The sequence below is a fragment of the Moschus berezovskii genome, chromosome 7 (assembly GCF_049115385.1).
Source record: "Moschus berezovskii isolate FMDL1 chromosome 7, NW_MosBer_1.0, whole genome shotgun sequence".
Taxonomy (NCBI): Eukaryota; Metazoa; Chordata; class Mammalia; order Artiodactyla; family Moschidae; genus Moschus; species Moschus berezovskii.
This window is the reverse complement of record NC_142466.1, coordinates 10,560,865-10,584,379: the sequence shown is the minus strand read 5'-3', so window position 1 is coordinate 10,584,379 and position 23,515 is coordinate 10,560,865. Positions and strand designations below refer to the sequence as shown.

Here is a 23,515-nt window from a genome sequence, read left to right as displayed (position 1 = left end):
TACCATTTCACACCAGTCAGAATGGCTGCTATCCAAAAGTCTACATGCAATCAATGCTGGAGAGGGTGTGGAGAGAAGGGAACCCTCTGACACTGTTGGTGGGAATGAAAACTAGTTCAGCCACTATGGAGAACAGTGTGGAGATTCCTCAAAAAACTGGAAATAGAACTGCCATATGATCCAGCAATTGCACTCCTGGGCCTACACACTGAGGAAACCAGAACTGAAAGAGACACACGTACTCCAATGTTCATCGCAGCACTGTTTATAATAGCGAGGACATGGAAGCAACCTAGATGTCCATCTGCAGATGAATGGATAAGAAAGCCTTGGTACATATACACAATGGAGTATTACTCAGCCATTAAAAAGAATGCATTTGAACCAGTTCTAATGAGGTGGATGAAACTAGAGTCTATTATACAGAGTGAAGTAAGCCAGAAAGAAAAACACCAATAACGTATACTAACGCATATATATGGAATTTAGAAAGATGCAAATGATAACCCTGTATACGAGACAGCAAAAGAGACACAGATGTATAAAACAGTCTTTGGGACTCTATGGGAGAGGGTGAGGGTGGGATGGTTTGGGAGAATGGCATTGAAACATGTATATTATCATATGTGAAACGAATCGCCAGTTCAGGGTCGATGCATGTTACAGGATGCTCGGGGCTGGTATGCAGGGATGACCCAGAGGGAGGATAAGGGGAGGGGGGAGGTGGGAGGGGGGTTCAGGAGGGGGAACTCATATACACCTGGGGCGGATTCATGTCAATGTATGGCAAAACCAACCAATATAATATTGTAAAATTATTAGCCTCCAATAAAAATTAAAAAAAAAAAAGAAATGCTCTGTTATGTCAGTACAAAATAAATCATGCCCTAACTATCTGCATTTAATGAACTTCTAGAGGTCTGGGTGGGATGGTGGGGTTTCAGATGATATGTTGTTCAGAAGATCACTGTTTTTAAGACGTGATGTTTGTGTTTTCTGTTAACAGTACACTCTTAAAAACAGTGATTGAGGTGGGACATAAAAACAGATATATCACTTTTTTGTTTTATTTGAAACATTAATTCTTGGGGAAGAAAGAATGGATTTGAATGCAAGAGTGCTTCTTTAGGTAAAAATATTGGGTTGGCCAAAAAGTTCATTTCTATAAGATGTTCTGGAAAAACTCAAATGAAGTTTTTGGCCAGCCCAACATTATGGTTTAAAGACACAATCCCTGATTTCCCTTAACTCATTATTCTATAACTTAGAAGGTGCAGTAGAAGCAAAGTGTTTGCTTTTTACCATTGTTTATATATGCCTCTAGATTTTAAGTCTATTGCTTTAATTGTCTGGCTTTACCATCTGCTAAAAACAAATAAAAGTTCCTTTAAAGCTCTTTAAGATTGGCTTTCTGTAGTGGAACAACTTCTTTCTTTTAGAGAAATACCCAAATATTACAGTACAGTACTATATAGCCAATTGTGTTAGTTGTGTACCTAGACCAACTTTGTTGGATTTACAAACAAATTGGACTTACATGCAAAAAGGTAAAATGGTTATCTGAGGAGGCCTTACAAATAGCTGAGAATAGAAGATAAGCTAAAGGCAAAGGAGAAAAGGAAAGATATACCCATTTGAATGCAGAGTTCCAAAAAATAACAAAGAGAGATAAGAAAGCTTTTATCAGTGATCAATGCAAAGAAATAGAGGAAAACAATAGAATGGGAAATACTAGAGATCTCTTCAAGAAAATTAGAGATACCAAGGGAACATTTCATGCAAAGATGGGCTCAATAAAGGATAGAAATGGTATGGACCTAACAGAAGCAAAAGATATTAAGAAGAGGTGGCAAGAATACACAGAACTATACAAAAAAGATCTTCATGACCCAGATAACCATGATGGTGTGATCACTCACCTAAGTCAGAACATCTTGGAATGCAAAAATCAAGTGGGCCTTAGGAAGCATCACTACAAACAAAGCTAGTGGAGGTGATGGAATTCCAGTTGAGCTCTTTCAAATCCTAAAAGATGATGCTGTGAAAGTGCTGCACTCAATATGCCAGCAAATTTGGAAAACTCAGCAGTGGCCACAGGACTGGAAAAGGTCAGTTTTCATTCCAATCCCAAAGAAAGGCAATGCCAAAGAATGCTCAAACTACCGCACAATTGCACTTGTCTCACATGCTAGTAAAGTCATGCTCAAAATTCTCCAAGCCAGGTTTCAATAGTTTGTGAACTATGAACTTTCAGATGTTCAAGATAGATTTAAAAAAGGTAGAGGAACCAGAGATCAAATTGCCAACATCCATTGGATCATTGAAAAAGCAAGAGAGTTCCAGAAAAAACATCTGCTTTATTGACTATGCCAAAGCTTTTGACTGTGTGGATCACAATAAACTATGGAAAATTCTTCAAGAGATGGGAATATCAGTCCACATTACCTGCCTCCTGAGAAACCTGTATGCAGGTCATGAAGCAAGAGTTAGAACCAGACATGGAACAACAGACTGGTTCCAAATTGGAAAAGGAGTACATCAAGGCTGTATATTGTCAACCTGATTATTTAACTTATATGCAGAGTACATCATGAGAAATTCTGGGCTGGATGAAGCACAAGCTGGAGTCAAGATTGCTGGGAGAAATATCAATAACCTCAAAAATGCAGATGACACCACCCTCATGGCAGAAAGCGAAGAAGAACTAAAGAGCCTCTTGATGAAAGTGAAAGAGGAGCGTGGAAAAGTTGGCTTAAAACTCAACATTCAGAGAACTAAGATCATGGCATCTGGTTCCATCACTTCATGGCAAACAGATGGGGAAACAATGGAAACAGTGAGAGACTATTTTTCTTGGGCTCCAAAATCACTGCAGATGGTGACTGCAGCGGTGAAATTAAGACTCTTGCTCCTTGGAAGAAAAGCTATGACCAACCTAGACAGCATGCTAAAAAGCAGAGACATTGCTTTGCCAACAAAGGTCCATCTAGTCAAGGCTATTGTTTTTTCCGGTAGTCATGTATGGATGTGAGAGTTGGACTATAAAGAAAGCTGATCACTGAAGAATTAATGCTTTTGAACTGTGGTGTTGGAGAAGACTCTTGAGAGTCCTTTGGACAGCAAGGGGATCCAACCAGTTCATCCTGATGGAAATGAGTCCTGAATATTCATTGGAAGGCCTGATGCTGAAGCTGAAACTCCAACACTTTGGCCACCTGATACAGAGAACCGACTCATTTGAAAAGACCCTGATGCTGGGAAAGATTGAAGGTGGGGGAAGAAGGGGACAACAGATGAGATGGTTGGATGGCATCACCAACTTGATGGACATGAGTTTGAGCAAGCTCTGGGAGTTGGTGATGGACAGGGAGGCCTGGCGTTCTGCAGTCCTTGGGGTTGCAAAGAGTTGGACAGGGTTGAGCAACTGAACTGAACTGAATGCACTCTTGGAATGGTACTCAATCATATGTAAAGGACTTACTGTATTGTCATTAGGATTTGGGCTTGGGGAGTGTATGGAGAGGTTTATTTTTTTTAAATTTTCTATACTTATATCTCTTGAACTTTTGTGGGGAAGTGAACTAATACATTAAAACGATTAGATTAATTTCATTTTTCTAGTTAAGGATAATGGCAACTGAAAAAAATACAGAAATTCTTAAAAATATTAATATTAGAAGAAGAACTCAGTAGGAAGTTAAATTGACCTGAACACAGGTACTGAAGTCTTTGTAAATTGGTGTATCTCGCTCTCTTTATAGCTATCTATAAACACTAAAATAAAATTAAATAGGGAACTAGGAAAGTGCCATAAGACATAAAAGATGTAACAATGGAAGGAATTTAGACTTGCCGCTAGGCTTCTAGCCAATGGACATAAAATGTAACTTGAAAATGCTCTGTTTCACCTGAGGTACCTTTTGTTGGGTAAATGAAATGAATCTCAGACTGGCTTGTGAGACATTTAGCAGCTGTTTCTGTTTATCTTTGAGTTTCTGAATGAGTTTAGAGTCATTTTAATATTTTCTTTAGAAGATCAATTCTGGGCATGTTGAATTAGAATGGTTATTTTTATGTGCTGTAGGCTCAATATCATAGGGGAAGAAACCCCATAGGAACATCTCCAGATATTTTCTTGTGTATGCGAGGTTACATGGTGTGCCATAAAAAGGCTTCTGTCACATTTTAGATGCAAAATGCAACTACACTTTGAGGTATTCGCAGATTCAGAAGTAAGGAGAGGTTTTTTGATATAGCCGTCTCATAAAAGCAATGAGGAGGTGTATAAAATATTTTAGAATCATCCTTGGCATAAACAGGATCTCTAATGAGTACATTTTATAAGGCTGAATTTATTTCTAACAAAACCATTTGTACAAAGCATCATCATGAGAGTTTATATAGAGATGGCTTAAGGGAAAAATAGGTGAGATTGAGTCGTACCCTTCTAGGGAGTCAGGTAAACTATTTCAGAAGTATAAATTAAACACTCTGGGAATATTTTGACTTTTGGACAACTGTGGAGAAAGTGAGAAATGTTTATTAATTAAAGCTGTAGTTTCTCTGCCACTGTGCAGGAGGCCTGACTTGGGAACGAGCGTGTGAAAATGAATGACCATGGGGGTCAAGGGACCAGCTTGGGGTCAGGGAGCTGGGGAACAGCCCTCTCCCTTTGGGATGCTAGTGTGTCACAGTTTGGTAGTTTCTCCTGCGAGTCTGTGGGTCCTGTGACACACGGAGCATTCACTACACATGGGGCCACTGTGATGGCTGCGTCAGAGACTTTCAGGGCTGGAGGAGTAAAAGGATAAGGCCAGGAAGTACTGCACCCGTGCCCCATCACCCACCTTGGGGTGTTGGTTTTGTTGTTTAGTTGCTCAGCTATGTTTTACTCTTTGTGACCCCGTGGACTGTAGCCTGCCAGGCTCCTCTGTGCATGGGATTCTCCAGGCAAGCATACTGGAGTGGGTTCCCATTCCTTTCTCCAGGGGATTTTCCGGACCCAGGGATCAAACCCACGTCTCCTGCATTGCAGGCAGATTCTTCACCACTGAGCCACCTGGGAAGCCCTCTACCCTGGGTACAGATGCAGATATTGGGTCGGCCAAAAAGTTTGTTCAGGTTTCTGTTCCATCTTAAGGGAAAACCATAGCAAACATTTTGCCCGGCCCAATATTTTAAAACCATTACCCCAGATACAACCATTTTCCTCTGGAGCTCCTACTTTGTGATACTGGCCAGTTGAACCCCTTTTACTACTTACCAACATTAGAAATTTTCCTGTTTATTCACTTATTTATTTATGATCTGTCTCTCTTCAGACTAAATTTTATGAGATAGAGAACTTGTCACTTCTCTTGACAATTACATTCTCAGTGTCTGGCATGCAATAGGCTCTCAGTAAATATTTCCTGGATATGTGAATACATCTGTGACAACATACATCTGTCTGAGTATGGAGTTAATATTGTCATTTAATAAGTGCTTACATTATACTATGTGACATGTTATATATATGAATTATTAAACATAAATAACAAAATTTACCTCCCCTCCATATTTGTTTTTACACATATGTCTATACCTTGCCCTTTTTCACTTAATAGTAATATGTAATATTATAATAGTATGTAATATAATAGTGCATAATATAATAATTTAATAACAATGTAATAATATCCAGGGATAATTAGTAAAAATACAACTGTTGCATTCTTTTCAAAAGCTATACTGTAGTTCATGGTATGGGTAAATAATGATTAATTAGTACACTAGAATGTGTGTTCAGTCACTTAGTCCTGTCTGACTCTTTGCGACCCCATGGACTGTAGCCCACTAAGCTCCTCTGTACATGGGATTTCCCAGGCAGGAATACTGGAGTGGGTTGCCATTTCCTTCTCCAGAGGATCTTCTTGACCCAGGGATCAAAACTGCATCTCTTGGGCCTCCTGCATTGACAGGTAAAATCTTTACTGTTTGAGCCATTGGGGGAAGCCCTAGGGTGGATATTTGTCTTTTTTTTCATTTTTCATCAGTAAAAACAATATTGAGATAAATATCCATGTGCACGTGTAATTTCACACACAGGATTCATCTTTATTTTCTTCCAGATAAGTAGTTGTGTCACACTATTTATTGAGGAGTCTGTCTTCCTTTTGATTTGAAATGGTGTCTAGTTCCCTGACCAGGAATCAAACCCAGGCCCTCTGCATTGGGAGCACAGAGTCTTAGCCACTGGACCATCAGGGAAGTCCTTGTAATAATCCTAAATAACGTGAAATCAGCTAATGGGGAAATTCCTGGAACTGTTCTTATTTTGATATGTTAGCCTTTGAGCAGTTACTCTGTTGTGTGATCTTTATTATTTTTAATGCTAGTATTTATATGTGTCTGCACTTTTTTGGTTTTGTGTGCATGTGTGTGTATTTTCTTGGTCAGGTTTTGTTGTCAATGTTATTCTAGCTGTATAATCAATTTGAAATATATCTTTTTTGTTATTAGAGAACAGTTTTTAAAAACCATTGCAGGATGTGTTCCTTCAAAGTTTGAAGGAAACTAGTCTGGTCTGGTGCTTTATTTTTCATCAGAGGTAGCTCTTTGACAATTTTCTCTATTTCTTCTGTGGTCATTGGGCAGTGCTGGTAGGCAGAAATTCTGAAATGGACCCCAAATTCCCACTCCATGGTACTAATGTCCTTGTATATTAATCTTCTCCCTTTGAGTATAGGAAGGTGTGTTAGTGTGATGGTTTCATCGCTTGATTTAGGTGATGTTATGACAAAGATGAAGGGTTTTGTGCATATAATCATGGTCCTAGTTTAGTTGACTTTGAGTTAATCTTGAGAGTCCCTTGGACTGCAAGGAGATCAAACCAGTCAATCCTAAAGGAAATCAACCTGGACTATTCATTGGAAGAACTGATGCTGAAGCTGAAGCTCCAATACTTTGCCCCCTGATTCGAAGAGCTGACTCACTGGAAAAGACCCTGATCCTGGGAAAGACTGAAGGGAAAAGAAGGAGGGGACAACAGAGGATGAGATGGTTGGATGGCATCACCGACTCAATAGTCATGAGTTTGAGCAAACTCTGGGAGATGGCAAAGGACAGGGAATCCTGGTGTAGCCTGACGTGACTTAGCAACTGAAGTGGAGTTAATCAGAAGGGAGGTTGTCCTGGGAGGCCTGACCTCACAAGTGAGTCTAAAAAGCCCTTCCTGAAGGCAGAGATATGGGGATGTGAAGTGTGAAGAAGAAAGTTGCCCTGTTATGAGAGGACCGGAGGAGACCACAGGGTGAGCACCGGAGCGGGGCTTCTTGCTTGTGAAAGTCCTGCCCAGACAGCAACCAGAAGTACCCTGGGGGCTCTGCCCCCAGCCACAGAGATGGGTCCCAGGCTCCTCTGTCCATGAGATTCTCCAGGCAAGAATACTGGAGTGGTTGCCATGCCCTCCTCCAGGTGATCTTCCCAACCCAGGGGTCGAACCCAGGTCTCCCACATTACAGGCAGATTCTTTTCCAGTTGAGCCACCAGGGAAGCCCAAGAATACTGGAGTGGGCAGTCATTCCTTTCTCCAGCGGATCTTCCTGACCCAGAAATTGAACCAGTGTCTCCTGCATTGCAGGCGGATTCTTTACCAGCTGAGCTACCAGGGACACCCCACTTTTAACTTGGTTCATTTTAATTCCTTTTTCTCAATCTTATCCTTTACGTCCCTCTATATTTTCAGTACATTCCTTTTTCTTTCGTGTTGCTTTCAGTGTGGCCTTCGTTTTTTGGCTTTGTTTTTCACTATATCCCAATTGCTGCTGCTTGGTTTTTTTTATCTTCTGCTTTCTTTCAATATTTTGCCTAATCTCAGCAAGCTCAGCCTATCACATTGTTTTACAGAATCAATGATGACTTCATTGACCTCTTTGAAGAATTTATAACAATATACAGCAGCATGATTTTGATGACCATTCCTGATCTTTTCTTCCTTTTTTTCTTACAATATTTTAATATGCTATTTCCTTGAAAAGGTTATAATTAATCTTTGAGTAGGGTGTGTCCTTCTTAACAATGACAGTAAGCGTTCACTTTTTGACACAGGATTTTTTGTGTGAGTGAATTCATTTAACCTTTATTGGCTGCATCCAACAGGAACTAGCTGCTGTAGGGCTGCTTGGATATTGCATATTTTTCCTCCATTCTGCCTCACTAACAGCCTGCTTCCTGCAAATATGGCTGGTCTGTATAGACCTCCTCAGACCTGTCCCCAGTCTACCATGCACTGCCTCTCTTTGGTGCCAGACTCAATTCAGAGATGCTCTGGCCACCAGCAGTCATTCCTGATTGCTGCTATTTCAAACAAGTGACTGTTGGTTTTCTTCTTAGGATTTCCCCCCAGTACTTTGGGAAACAGATCTGGTGACTTTAAATGAGATTTGCAGCTGGTCATTCTGTCTTCCCTTGCTGCATCAATTTTTTAAAAAAGATGTTATTATTTTTGTAAAGTGTATCTTAGTTTTTGGCTGTGCTGGGTCTCCACTGCTGTGTGGGCTTTCTCCAGTTGTGGAGAGGGGGTTGCTTCCCCGTCGCAGTGCACGGACTTCTCACTGTACTGGCTTCTCTTGTGGTGGAGCGCAGGCTCTGGAGTGTGTGGGCTGCAGTAGCTGTGGCTCCAGGCTCTATGGTTGTGACCCTTGTGCTTAGTTGCTCCACAGCATGTGGCGTCTTTCTGGACCAGGGATTGAACCCATGTCTCCTGCGTTGTCAGGCAGATTCTTTACCTCTGAGCCACCAGGGAAGCCCCAATTTATCATCAGTGAATTGATATTTTTTAAAAAAATAATTTTGTTATTATTATATTTTCCTTAATGAAAACTTATTATTATTGGTTGCACCACGTGGTATGTGGGATCATGGTTCTCTGATCAGGAATCAAACCTGTGCCCCTTGCCTTGGAAGCACAGAGTCTTAACTGCTGGACCACCAGGGAAAGCCCATCACTGAATTGATCTTACTGCATATGATAATTTCCTTATACACTGTGGTTGGGGGTAAGATATCTGATACTTTTGTCTAGAGTAGGCTTTTTTTTGGTTCCTATTTCATATTCTTTTTTTGTTGTTGCTATGAGTGTTCTATAAGAGCAGAAATTTCTTCGTAAATTATAATTGTATAATGTTCAATTGTTGAACCATAAATAAATTTCATGGCAGATAGATGGGGACACAGTGGAAACAGTGTCAGACTTTATTTTTTTGGGCTCCAAAATCACTGCAGATGGTGACTGCAGTCATGAAACTAAAAGATGCTTACTCCTTGGAAGGAAAGTTATGACCAACCTAGACAGCATATTAAAAAGCAGAGACATTACTTTGCCAACAAAGGTCCGTCTAGTCAAGGCTGTGGTTTTTCCAGTGGTCATGTATGGATGTGAGAGTTGGACTGTGAAGAAAGCTGATTGCCGAAGAATTGATGCTTTTGAACTGTGGTGTTGGAGAAGACTCTTGAGAGTCCCTTGGACTGCAAGGAGATCCAACCAGTCCATCCTAAAGGAGATCAGTCCTGGGTGTTCATTGGAAGGACTGATGCTGAAGCTGAAACTCCAATCCTTTGGCCACCTGATGCGAACAGCTGACTCATTGGAAAAAACCCTGATGCTGGGAAAGATTGAGGGCAGGAGAAGAAGGGGACGACAGAGGATGAGATGGTTGGATGGCATCATTGACTCGATGGACATGGGTTTGGCTAGACTCCAGGAGTTGGTGATGGACAGGGAGGCTTGGTGTGCTGCGGTTCATGGGGTCACAAAAAGTAGGACACGACTGAGTGACTGAACTGAACTGAAATACACTTAAAAGTTTTTTGATGGCTACATAGTATGTTAAGTATATGTTTGTCACTCTATTATGTGCGACTCTGTGATCCCATGGACTGTAGCCCGCCAGGCTCCTCTGTCCATGGGATTCTCCAAACAAGAATATTGGAGTGGGGTGTCATTCCCTTCTCCAGTGGATCTTCCCAACCCAGGGGTCAAACCTGGGTCTCCTACATTGCAGGCCAATTCTTTACCATCTGAGTCACCAGGAAAGCCCAACATACTATGTTGGGAAGTTTTAAATTTAGCTAATTTAGTGAGGTTATCAATTTTGATTTTCTGAGTACAAATAATTAAAATCCATGTTTGTTCTTGAGAAGCTCTGTAATGAGACTAAGCTCTAGACTACACAGTTTCCTGCACTGTAGCATATTCCAAATTGATGGCTGTTACCTTGTTTGAATAAAAAGCTGAGTGTTCTATACTCAATGATTAGTTTGTGTTGTGTACATGCAAATCTTATTGAATAGCCATTGCATTTTAAAGACAGTAAAAGATTAAATTTTACATTAAATTATAACAGGAGTTGTCAGCCCCCATATTGGATAAAATTCAGGTGGGAAGAAACTGCATTTCTTTTTTAAAGTGGTTTCAGAGAATTAGAGTAGCCACTTTCGCACAGAGGACATAAAATCTATTTTTTTCCCCAGCTAAAAGAAATTAGGCTAATGGTTTGTAGAGCAAACCTGAATTCTGCTCCTTGCTTTGATATTAATGAGGTAATGGCCTGCCTTTGCAGTTATGAAATAGAAATTATATTTTTACCTTGTATTAGTGTTGAATGGAATGAGAAGTTAAATTCAATGACCTTTAAATGCTAAGTCATTACTTTTCCCTGCTAAAGGGCCAAATAACAGTCATTACCAGTATAGGAAGACTAGAATGGTCAGGACTTTGGAACAGAGGCAGCTCCTTGTGAAGCTTTTAAAAATCAGAAAGGGATGCAAAATAAATGGATGCCATCTATTAAAATCTCAGGCATACTTTAGTCTCTTTGAGCTGATATGTTTATTTCTGTGTAGCAGTATTAAATATTCTCTTTGTTATGTTCAGTGTGTTTTCTATCTTCTATATTTTTTCTCTGGGGGAATTTTCTTCCTAGTCACAGTCACATCGATCAAAGATTCAAAGAAACCCTCCAGGCTTATTTTAGGACTGTTTCCGCCCCCCCCCTCCCCACCTGTGTTGGAGACATTACTTTGCCCACAAAGGTCCCTGTAGTCAAAGCTATGGTTTTTCCAGTAGTCATGTATGAATGTGAGAGTTAGACCATAAAGAAGGTTGAGTGCCAAAGAATTGATGCTTTTGAACTGTGGTGCTGAGAACACTCTTGAGAGTCCCCTGGACAGCAAGAAGATCAAACCAGTCAATCCTAAAGGAAGTCAACCCTAAATATTCGTTGGAAGGACTGATGCTAAAACTGATACTTTTAAACTAATACTTTGGCCACCTGATGCAAAGATCTGACTCACTGGAAAAGACCCTGATGCTGGGGAAAATTGAGGGCAAGAGAAGGGAGTAACAGAGGATGAGATGATTGGATGGCATCACTGACTCAATGGACATGAGTTTAAGCAAACTCAGGGAGATAGTGTTGGACAGAGAAGCCTGGTGTGCTGCAGTTCATGGGGTCACAAAGAGTTGGGTCACAAAGAGTTGGACACGATTTATCGACGGAACAACAACAGAGAGACTACACAAGATGGGGCCCGAGGGAAGGAAAAAGAAGTGACGACCTGCAAACAGGATTGAGAGCTGGTCTGAAGGACCAGCATGCAGCAGGGAAGGGTCACACGGAAGGGCACGGAGCCTGCTCCCACCCTGCCTCATCACTGTGTGACACTGGCCACTCAGTTACCTGGTATACCTCTCAGGCCCCTGGACAGAGGGCAGGGAACTGGGGCACCTTTGTGAGGACAAGGACTCAAGGGGAGCGCCTCACCCCAGACCTGAACCCAGGAGCAGGGTGATTTGCCTCCTTAGGGAGGCAGCAGTGCCCCCGCCCTTGCAACATGAGCTTTCCCTGTCTCTTAGAAGATTGAGAGTTTTTGACAGCAAGGTCAGAATCTGCTCAATCAATTTAAGGTCTAAACCATCACTCTAGTCATTCAGTAAATATAGCAAATAGCATTCATATTAGGTGGACCTACGCTGGATACAGGCTATACTGGATCTGCCTGGAATCCTTGGCTCACAGTTGTGTGTGTCTCTCAAAGGCAATTGGGACTGCCCTGGCTGTCCAGTGGTTAGGATCTCACCTTCCAATGTAGGAGGTGCAGGTTTGATCCCTGGTCAGGTAGCTATGACCCTACAAGCCTCACAGCCAAAAAACCAGAGCATAAACAACAGAAGCAATATTGTAATAAATTCAGTAGAGACTTTAAAAATGGTCCACATAAAAAATCTTAAAAAAAGAGCCCAAAGGCAGTGCATTTATTCCCAAAGGGGGTTACGCTAGTTAAAAAAAAATTATAATTATGTAATTTGATGATGTATCATTTGAATTGATGAAATACTGTTATGGAAAGAGTTGTTGTTCATATCAAAACTAATTTGAAGAGCTTAAAAGATGGAATTGTTTAAAAATTGCTGTCAAATCAGTGTGAGTGAAGTAATACTAAAGAGTCAGGTAAAAATCATAAATCAGAAGAGTTCTATGACTGCATGAAGATAGCTTCCAAGTGTCTTCAGGTTCTCATTTCAGTCTCATTTTTTTTCAAGTCTTTATTGACTTTGTTACAATATTGCTTCTGTTTTATGTTTTGTTTTTTGGAAACAAGGCATGTGGGATCTTAGCTCTCCAACTAGGGATCAGACCAGTATCCCCTGCATTGAAAGGTGACGTCTTAACTCCTGGACCACCAGGGAAGCCTCTCTCAGTTCAGTTTATTTATTTATTTATTTGTTTTTTGTGTGTAAGGCAAATATTTATTTTTGTTTTTATTCTGTTGTTTTTGCCTTTGATTTTTAAATTCTCATCAGCCAAGTCTGTCTTTTTTTTTTTTTTCCAAATTATTTACTTATTTTTAACTTTTCTTTTTTTTTTCTTTTTTATTATTTTTATTGGAGGCTAATTGTTTTACAATATTATATTGGTTGGTTTTGCCATACATTGACATGAATCCGCCCCGGGTGTACATGAGTTCCCCCTCCCGAACCCCCCTCCCACCTCCCTCCTCCCCTTTTCCTCCCTCTGGGTCATCCCCGCATACCAGCCCCAAGCATCCTGTAACATACATAGAGCCTGAACTGGCGATTCGTTTCACATATGATAATACGCATATTTCAATGCCATTTTCCCAAACCATCCCACCCTCACCCTCTCCCACAGAGTCCCAAAGATTGTTTTATACATCTGTGTCTCTTTTGCTGTCTCGTATACAGGGTTATCATTTGCATCTTTCTAAATTCCATATATATGTGTTAGTATATTGTATCGGTGTTTTTCTTTCTGGCTTACTTCACTCTGTATAATAGGCTCTAGTTTCATCCACCTCATTAGAACTGGTTCAAATGCATTCTTTTTAATGGCTGAGTAATACTCCATTGTGTATATGTACCAAAGCTTTCTTATCCATTCGTCTGCAGATGGACATCTAGGTTGCTTCCATGTCCTGGCTATTATAAACAGTGCTGCGATGAACATTGGAGTACATGTGTCTCTTTCAATTCTGGTTTCCTCGGTGTGTATGCCCACTATTATAAACAGTGCTGCGATGAACATTGGAGTACATGTGTCTCTTTCAATTCTGGTTTCCTCGGTGTGTATGTGCGATTGCTGGATCATATGGCAGTTCTACTTCCAGTTTTTTGAGGAATCTCCACACTGTTCTCCATAGTGGCTGTACTAGTTTTCATTCCCACCAACAGTGTCAGAGGGTTCCCTTCTCTCCACACCCTCTCCAGCATTTATTGCTGTCGACTTTTGGATAGCAGCCATTCTGACTGGTGTGAAATGGTATCTCACTGTGGTTTTGATTTGCATTTCTCTGATTATGAGGGATGTTGAGCATTTTTTCATGTGTTTGTTAGCCATCTTTATGTCTTGTTGGAGAAATGTCTGTTTAGTTCTTTGGCCCATTTTTTGATTGGGTCATTTATTTTTCTGGAATTGAGCTGCAGGAGCTGTTGTATATTTTGGAGATTAATTCTTTGTCAGTTGCTTCATTTGCTATTATTTTCTCCCATTTTGAAGGCTGTCTTTTCACCTTGCTTATAGTTTCCTTTGCTGTACAGAAGCTTTTGATTTTAGTTAGGTCCAGTTTGTTTATTTTTGCTTTTATTTCCAATATTCTGGGAGGTGGGTCTTAGAGGATCCTGCTGTGATTTATGTCGGAGAGTGTTTTGCCTACGTTCTCCTCTAGGAATTTTTTAGTTTCTGGTCTTACATTTAGCTCTCTAATCCATTTTGAGTTTATTTTGGTGTATGGTGTTAGGAAGTGTTCAAGTTTCATTCTTTTACAAGTGGCTGACCAGTTTTCCCAGCACCGCTTGTTGAAGAGACTGTCTTTTCTCCATTTTATATTCAGTTCAGTTTAAAGGAGCCCAAGCTGGGAGGATGCAAAGTGGATGTGGTCCAGGCATCTCTAGTTTACCCTGACTCGGGGACCCAAATGCAGAAGAAACAGCTTTGGCTTCTCTTGCATTAGAAGACTGTTGGCACATTGGGGAAACAGTGGAAACAGTGTCAGACTTTATTTCTTTGGGTTCCAAAATCACTGCAGATGGTGATTGCAACCATGAAATTAAAAGACGCTTGCTCCTTGGAAGGAAAGTATGACTAACCTAGATAGCATATTAAAAAGCAGATATATTACTTTGCCAACAAAGGTCTGTCTAGTCAAGGCTGTGGTTTTTCCAGTGGTCATGTATGGATGTGAGAGTTGGACCATGAAGAAAGCTGATTGCCGAAGAATTGATGCTTTTGAATTGTGGTGTTGGAGAAGACTCTTGAGAGTCCCTTGGACTGCAAGGAGATCCAACCAGTCCATCCTAAAGGAGATCAGTCCTGGGTTTCATTGGAAGGACTGATGCTAAAGCTGAAACTCCAATCCTTTGGCCACCTCATGCGAAGAGTTGATTCATTGGAAAAGACCCTGATGCTGGGAGGGATTGGGGGCAGGAGGAGAAGGGGACGACAGAGAATGAGATGGATGGATGGCATCAGCGACTCAATGGACATGAGTTTGAGTGAACTCCGGGAGTTGGTGATGGACAGGGAGGCCTGGTGTGCTGTGATTCATGGGGTCGCAAAGAGTCGGACACGACTGAGCCACTGAACTGAACTGAATCAATAATAAATGCCCACTGAATGAATTAGTGACTGATAAAGGCTGAAAGATTGTGAGAGGTAAGTTATAATTTCCTTACATATCTGAACCTTAGCTTAACGCATGGGAAGGACAAGAGCGCATAACAAAGGCTGTCACTTGCTGTTGTTGTTCAGTGACTAAACCGTGTACGACTCTGGAGTGGGTTACCATGCCCTCCTCCAAGAGATCTTCCTGACCCAGGGGTTAAACCTGCATCTCTTACATCTCCTGCATTGGCAGGAGGGCTGTTTACCTCTAATGCACCTGGGAAGCCCTTTTGTTTCCAGATGCAACTGCAAACTGAGTACCTGGAATGCCGCCCTGATGTAAATCAGATGCTCAGTGAAAGCTAGTTTAGTGTCTGACTTAGTGGTGCTGTTTCCTCCCTGGCATCTGGTAACCTAGCAACGTTTGAAAGGCAGCTGGGTAACTCTGGGTCATGTGAGAATTCAGATTCATATTAAAAGAGATTGAAGCCTGAGCACAGGGCAGACGGATCATTTCTCTAGAGAGCTCTTTTGCTTGCCTGTGTCATGAAATACCACAGCAACTTTTCTGTGGTGTGCTGTGCTGGTCTCCGTGTGATGGCATGAAGTCTCCTCACCGCGCCAGATGTTAGAAAAAGGAAAGATATTCAGAGAGATAGAGAACTGAGGTGCCCTCATAGCCAACACCGTCCGACCCAAAACTCAGCCTCTTAATATAAAGCAGAGGGTTCCCCCCTGCCCCCCACCCCGGGTTTTCTCAGTGGCTCAGACAGTAAAGAGTCTGCCTGCAGTGCAGGAGACCTGGGTTCAATTCCTGGGTCAGGAAGATCCTCTGGAGAAGGGAGTGGCAACCCCCACTCCAGTATTCTTGCCTGGAGAACCCCATGGACAGAGGCGGGCTCCACAGTCCATGTGGTCACAAAGAGTCAGACAAGACCGAGAGACTAACACACACTTTTCTGGACATATTTTCATTCAGCCACAGAATCTTGTCATAAACGTCAGTGAAATGATTCTTTGGTTGACACGCAAGCAGCAAGCAAAGATGCCTGATGACAAATGCAGACTGAAATCTTTTGAATGAGAGTTTCTAAGTTTCAGTGAAACAATTTCTTTATGATGGTGTGGAATAGACTGGTGACTTCTCAGTTGCCTGTACATGCTCCCAAGCCTGGAGGCTGACCAGTGAGCATCTGACAGTGCTTCCCATGGTAAAATTAATCACCATTTATGGACTATTTCTCCAGATACAGATATTTGATTTTTTCTTTGTCTTTTTAAAATGTTCATTGAGCAGAGCTATTTGTAGACAATTCTTTTCATTTATCTCATATGGAGAATATTCCTCATCTTCCATGCAAATTCTACCAAAACCTGCTTGAGTGTGTCCCCCTTATATTCCAAGTACTGAGAGAGAGGGACAGCAAGCCCAAGGTCAGCCCACAGTGGTGGGAAGGACAGAGGGATGTGTCTGAAATGGGACCCCATAAGACATAGCTGTTGGCAAAGAATCTGGCATTCCCATCAAACAAACTGGGGCCATGCAGTCCTGAGTCTCTAGCTCTGTTTCCATGGTTTCTAGACAAAGACAGCAGGGCTGCATTCCGATTATAACCTTCAGCGTGACAGATTACGGGAGAAAGAGGCAGTGGGGTAATAGAACCCCAGGTCACCCTGAAAAGAAGCAATAGATAGACGCGATAGCAATGTGAGAGGCTCAAGTTTATATTTGTCTTAAAAATACCCCTGTGATGTGGAGTGCAGATGTCCCTTCTGCAAACTCTCAGACTTCCCTCAGTACTTTTATCTACACCCGATTCTTTATTCAAAGTCAGGTATCTCTTTAATATAGGTTTTCTTTTTCCATTTTTTTTCTTTTTAAATAATTTTTAAAAAAGCATAGGGACTTCCCTGGTGGTCCTGTGGCTAGGAGTGCATGCTACCAGTGCAGGGTGCCTGGGTTCAGTCCTCGGTCGGGGAATTTATTAATAGATCCCACATGCCACAACTAAAGACCTGGCATAGCCAAATAAATACATAATAATTCAATAAATTAAAAAATTGAGGTATAGTTGATTTGCATTGTTTCAAGTGATTCATAGGTTATTATAAGACATTGAATATAGTTCCCTGTGCTATTCAGTAGGTCCTTGCTGTTTATTTTATATGTAGTAGTGTGTGTCTGTTAATCCTAAATTTCAAATTTATCCCTTCCCTGCGTACCCCTTTGGTAACTAATTTGTTTTCTATGTCTTTGAGTCTATTTCTGTTTCATAAATAAGTTCATTGGTAGCTTTTTCTTTTTTTAGATTCGACATGTAAGTGATACTATACAGTACTTGTCTTTTTTTGTCTGACATTTCATTTAGTATGATAATCTCTAGGCCCATCGATGTTGCTGCAAATGACATCTTTTTTCTTTCTTTTTCTTATGGCTAAGTGACATTCTATTGCATACATGCACCGCATCTTTATCCATTCCTCTGTCAATGGGCATTTAGGTTGTCTGCATGTCACTGCTATTTTAAATAGTGCTGCTATGAATACAGGGGTGCATGTATCTTCTTGAATTATAGTTTTGTCCAGATACATGCCCAGGAGTGGGAATGCTGGATCAGACAGCAACTCTTTTTTTTGTTTTTTAAGGAACCCGTCCATATTGATTTCCTCAGTGGCTGCAACAATGTATAATCCACCGGCAGTATTAAGAAGGTTCCCTTTTCTCTACACCCTTTCCACTATTTACTGTTTGTACAATACAGATTTTTCTTAATAGCCTTTTAAACCTAAAGAGCTCATGAATTAAGAGAATATAAGGCTATCGTTTTTCCAGTGGTCATGTATGGATGTGAGAGTTGGACTGTGAAGAAAGCTGATCACCGAAGAATTGATGCTTTTGAACTGTGGTGCTGGAGAAGACTCTTGAGAGTCCCTTGGACTGCAAGGAGATCCAACCAGTTCATTCTGAAGGAGATCAGTCCTGGGAGTTCATTGGAAGGACTGATGCTGAAGCTGAAACTCCAATCCTTTGGCCACCTCATGCGACGAGTTGACTCACTGGAAAAGACACTGATGCTGGGAGGGATTGGGGGCAGGAGGAGAAGGGGACGGCAGAGAATGAGATGGCTGGATGGCATCACCAACTCGATGGACATGAGTTTGAGTGAACTCCGGGAGTTGGTGATGGACAGGGAGGCCTGGTGTGCTGTGATTCATGGGGTTGCAAAGAGTCGGACACGACTGAGCGACTGAACTGAACTGAACTGAACAGGGTAATTGTGAACTTGGGAATGGTGTTGGCAGATATGACTTGGGTGAATGGACAATTTTATGTTTCTGTATTCTCTACAATTGAGTCAACCTGAGCATTTTAATCCCTAAGCAACACCAGGTAGTTTATTTAATCTTTAGAACTTAAAAAAATTAATGTAAAAATCTTTAAAACTTTCAAGTCTCAGTTTCTTCATCTATAAAATAGAATAACACCACCTTCTTAGAGCTGTGGTTTTAAAATATATAATACATGTAAAGCACTTGGCCTAGCATTTGTAATCACATATCATTGAATAAATGGTGTAAATGTACCTTACAGAAGTTTGGGAAAACAGTGCCTAAGGTGTGCAATTAGATGTGTTTCAATAATGGTGAAAAGAAACACTAATTTAGTAAATAGTGTTTCCAGGTTTATTGCCAGCAATCAGATTGAAAATTCTAGATATCCTGAAGCCTGTAGTCATGTCTCCTGAGTTTCTCTTTGGGGATATTTATTTTATGACACTTTGGAGACAACATAACATTTCTGTTAACACATTGAATATGGTTATTACAGTTGAATAAAAACCAGTTTTATCAATTTCTTTTATGTATATATTCAAAAAGTTTAGCTGGACTATTAGGTATGACTTTTACTGTATTCAGGATACATTTTATTTTAGCAAGAGTTGGTTTGACTTTATAATAGAGGTCATTAAGACAGCTGATTTATTTACTGAGATTTCGGTGTGATAAATTTTGTGAGAATCACTATCTGTATAAATAATGACAAGGACAAAGGAAAGAAGAAAGCCTTTTGCATAGTTTATTTTGCTTTGATTATCTGATCTTCATGTGTTGTAGCAAATGTTGTCATTTACAAATCCTGAAATTTGATACGCTATTATATATTTATACATCATATATGTGTGTATCAGAATATATGCATGCATATATAAGTAATAAAGGCTTCCTGGATGGCTCAGTGGGTGAAGAATCTGCCTGCCAATGCAGGAGAGCAGGTTTGATTGGAGAAGGGCATGGCAATCCACACTAGTATTCTTGCCTGGATGATCCCATAAACAGAGGAGCCTGAGGGGCTATACCGTCCATGGGGTCGCAAAGAGTCAGACCCAACTGAGCGACTAAGAATATATGTAATAAAGTATATAATTTTAGAAGTACTTATGGTCCAAGCAAGTGGAAACGAAACCTGAGTAGTTTCAGATAAAAATAAAAAACTCACTTGTTTTGGAATTCTATGAAGATTCACTTATACATATATAAATCATTTAATCACTAAATTTCTGACTCTGTGACCCCATGGACGGTGGCCCACCAGGCTCCTCTGTCCGTGCAATTTTTCTGGCAAGAATACTGGAGTAGGTTGCCATTTCCTTCTGCAACATATGTGTTTATTCTAGAACAAACACAAAGGGCAGAAGCTCCAGTAATTCCATTGTTTTCACCTCATAGCCACTGTCTCTCTGTTCTGGGGGCCTGAGAAGGTGTGGAGCAGCAGGGGTGCTCGCGCAGCGCGGCTCCTGCCTGCAAGTGGGATTCTGAACTCTTTCTCCTCTGCTTTACTTTGATGGCATGACTGTGTCTCTTTGAAGCTTCAGGAGGAAGTAGCCTCTCTCAGCCAGAAGCTGAGGTGGGAAAATGACATGTCTGTTTTCGATGTCAATTTACAGCATAGATCAAAAAACGAAATGTCGCCATTCCATTAGAATTGTCAAAAAGAGGCAGACCTAGTGTGGCAAGGGTGCTGATGGCTTACCTTGAAAGAAATTTCATACTGCTCTCCTCCCCAGATCTCCAGACCTGGATCATAGCCACCCAACTCCCAAAACCATTTGCGATCCACGGCAAAGAGACCTCCAGCCATAACGGGAGACCTGTGAAAGGAATAAAACCATCTTTAAAGGGCTCTGAGCACCGGGGACCCTGGCATTTTGCTTGGGGATAAAAACAGCAAACTTTAAGTTTCAGTGGTCACTGCAGTTTTTCAGCACAGGTTTTCTGTGAGTGTTCATGAGTTCTCACGGGGTCTCCGATCGCTCCTGGAGCCCCCATTGGCTTTGAACTTCATAATTCAGGCTCTCAAGCCACTCACGCCCCATGGAGCCACACATTAGCTACGTGTGTTTGTCATCAGAGAGAAGTATAAGATGACTAGTGACTGATATGTTGGGAAAATCAGTGGTTTTATGGCTTTTCCTCAAAGTGAAAGAGATCTTATACTATCAGACATATAAAAACATAGAAAACGCAGTTGTAGACCATAACTTTAATTAATTTCTCATATGTACTCACCATGTGCCTACCATTTCCAGGTCATGTCCATTGAACAGACTATGAGATGGTCAGTTAGAACAAAATAACCAACCAGAACTAGTTATTAGCATGCGATGCTGGAGTTTAAACTAGGTCTTTTCACTTTAATGATGTTCTTTTTAAAGTCTACCTTTCTAGAAAATATTCTTTTGATCAAATAATAATTTCAAGTTTTCTGCTCTTGCTAGGATGCATTACAGTCACATTACTATGCAATGAGGTAATTTATAATCATTGGATCCTGCCCTAAAATTTTTTTTTTTGGCAATTCAGGAGCAACTTTTCAGTTTTTCTGTTATTATTTTAAATGTTTTTGCCACTGTTTTGCAGTGGGAGCATGAAGTCTTAACCGCTGGACTGCCAGAAGAGTCTGTCACGGGTGTGTGTGTTTAATATTTATGTATTTGGCTGTCCCGAGTCTTAGTTGTGGCACATGGGAATTTTTAGGTGTGGCATGTGGGGTTTTAGTTGTGACATGCACATAGTTTGTTGTGGCATGTGGGATCTAGTTCCTTGACTAGGGATCAAACTTGGACCCCTGCATTGGGAGCTTGGAGTCTTAGCCGCTGGACCACCTGGAAGTCCCTGTTCTCGTGTTTTTGAATGTTCACTATGTGCTGGGCTCTTCTGTGAGATTCTTGTCCAGTTCTCTTCCTTACTGCAGCTCTAGGAATACCATCCCTGTGTTCTGTTGGGAGAAACAGGATGAGAGAGGGAGGGCCCAACATCCTCTCTGGGCCAGGAAGGTGGTGGCGCGGTGGCTGATTCCAAAGCCTTTGAATTCTTGACTGCAATGCTGTTTCTATTTCAATGTTTAAACAGAGTTGATGTTGTTTAGTCGCTAAGTCATGTCCCAATCTTTGCGAGCCCATGACTGTAGCCTCTCCATGGCATTTCTCAGGCAAGAATATTGCAGTGGGTTGCCATTCCCTTCTCCAGGGGATCTTCCCGGCTCAGGGAGTGAACCCACATCTCTGAGTCTCCTGCACTGCAGGAGGATTCTTTACCCCGGGTAAAGAGAGACAGCGACATGAATGTGTACATAAAACAACTGGAGAACACTTTATGCAGACCAAGCAAATCTGTAAACACACACACAGTGAATAAAATTTTTGTGACACTTCTGAAGATTTTTTTGGAAACAAATGATATTTATACATATAAGTACAAGACACTAAATACTGAAGGCATGTTTAAAAATGTCTAAGTAAATAAGACACACCAATTTACAGACTCACTGAAGTTGTGCTGTTGGTAACTTTCTATGATGCTCTAGAGGGACATAAATGTGAATTTATTTAAGTGTGTTGTATATTTCAGAGACTTTGTATGTTATGATGGTACTTGATCTAATCACTTCAGTTTAAGATTTAAAAAAATATATGTATACGCTCTGTAGATGGAAAGATTACAAGATAGAAGAGGGATTTATTTCTCCCCTAGGAAAGTGAGCAGGATTGAAATAATAACACAAAGGATCTCATGCATTTTAAAAATTCTGTTTGAAATGGAAGTCTTGGAACCAGATATGCCTTACTTTAGCCCTCTCTCCAGCAGTATATTCTCTCCCCATTTTCCATGCACTGAATTTCAGAGGGAATCACAGCTGTAGCTGGGACAGACTGGCATGGTACCATGTCCTGGGGGCAGTTCCTCAATGATCGTATTTGATACATCTGTGTCATCTTTGGTTCTGTGGGGCTTGGCTTAAGTGATTAGAAATTCTCAATCCTTAATAATAAATTGTAAAACATAATTGAAAGATAACCCAGCATAATATATAGTTTGCTTCACTGTTAAAAAAGAGCAAAGTGTGCCTGCTCAGTTGCTTCAGTCATGTCCGACCCCTTGTGACCCTGTGGACTGCAGCCTGCCAGGCTCCTCTGTCCATGGGATTCTCCAGGCAAGAATACTGGAGTAGGTTGCCATGCCCTCCTCCAGGTTATCTTCCCCACTCAGGGATCGAACGTGCATCTCCTACATCTCCTGCACTGGAGGTGGATTCTTTACTGCTGAGCCACGGGGGAAGCCCCGGAAGAGCAGTAGTCATAATGGAATTGCAAGTACCTAATTTGTGAATTCTGGATCTAATGGAGCAGGGACTAGTTTAGGTGTGTGGGAAGATGATGCGTGCAAATGTTGGGGAAATTAGGATATTCAGAATGCAGCTGGGTATATATGTTCTTAGACCAGAGGTATGGTCAAAATGGGAAGTAAACTTGGTTGACATCAGTTTAAACACAGCAAGAAAAATCGTTAGAATGTATGAAAATATCCAGTAATATTGAAGGAACATGGCATTGAGCTGTGTTTATTTTGGCCAAAATACACCTGCATTTCAAAAAATTAAAAAAAGAAATTGTCAGTTCTATTCAGTCTGGGCCACAAATGGAAAGATCTTAAGTCCTACTAATGTATTCTCATTTGCCTGTGTAAAACACGAGACCAGAGTGCACAGAATTTATACTGTGCATACTATTGTAGATACAGAACTAGGATAGATATTGGGAAGAGATTAATATTTTTTATTGTAAATGATTTGTTAGAAACACAACATCTTGTTTTGTTGATGAGTTTATAAAAAACTAAACTTGGGATGTATCTTTGGTTAGTTTGAGGCATAATAAAATAAATTCATATGGACCCCCTTACCTTCACTGATGTTGTTTCCAAGCTCTAGATAAATTAGCATCTCCTATCTTGATTAGTGTGAATGATTGGTAAGAAACAAACCTTTTGTTTGTGTATTTATTCATATTTGTCCA

At 40.9% G+C, this 23,515-nt stretch overlaps 1 protein-coding gene across 1 annotated transcript in view; it reads right to left on the bottom strand.

Annotated features, from left to right (window-relative positions):
• The window catches only part of GALNTL6 (polypeptide N-acetylgalactosaminyltransferase like 6), a 1,544,427-nt gene that overhangs the window by 113,022 nt on the left and 1,407,890 nt on the right, over positions 1–23,515 (bottom strand). Inside the window, exon 7 of the mRNA XM_055428017.1 lies at positions 20,194–20,311. Within this exon, the coding sequence (XP_055283992.1) occupies positions 20,194–20,311 (118 nt within the window). The remainder of the gene's footprint in view (positions 1–20,193; positions 20,312–23,515) is intronic.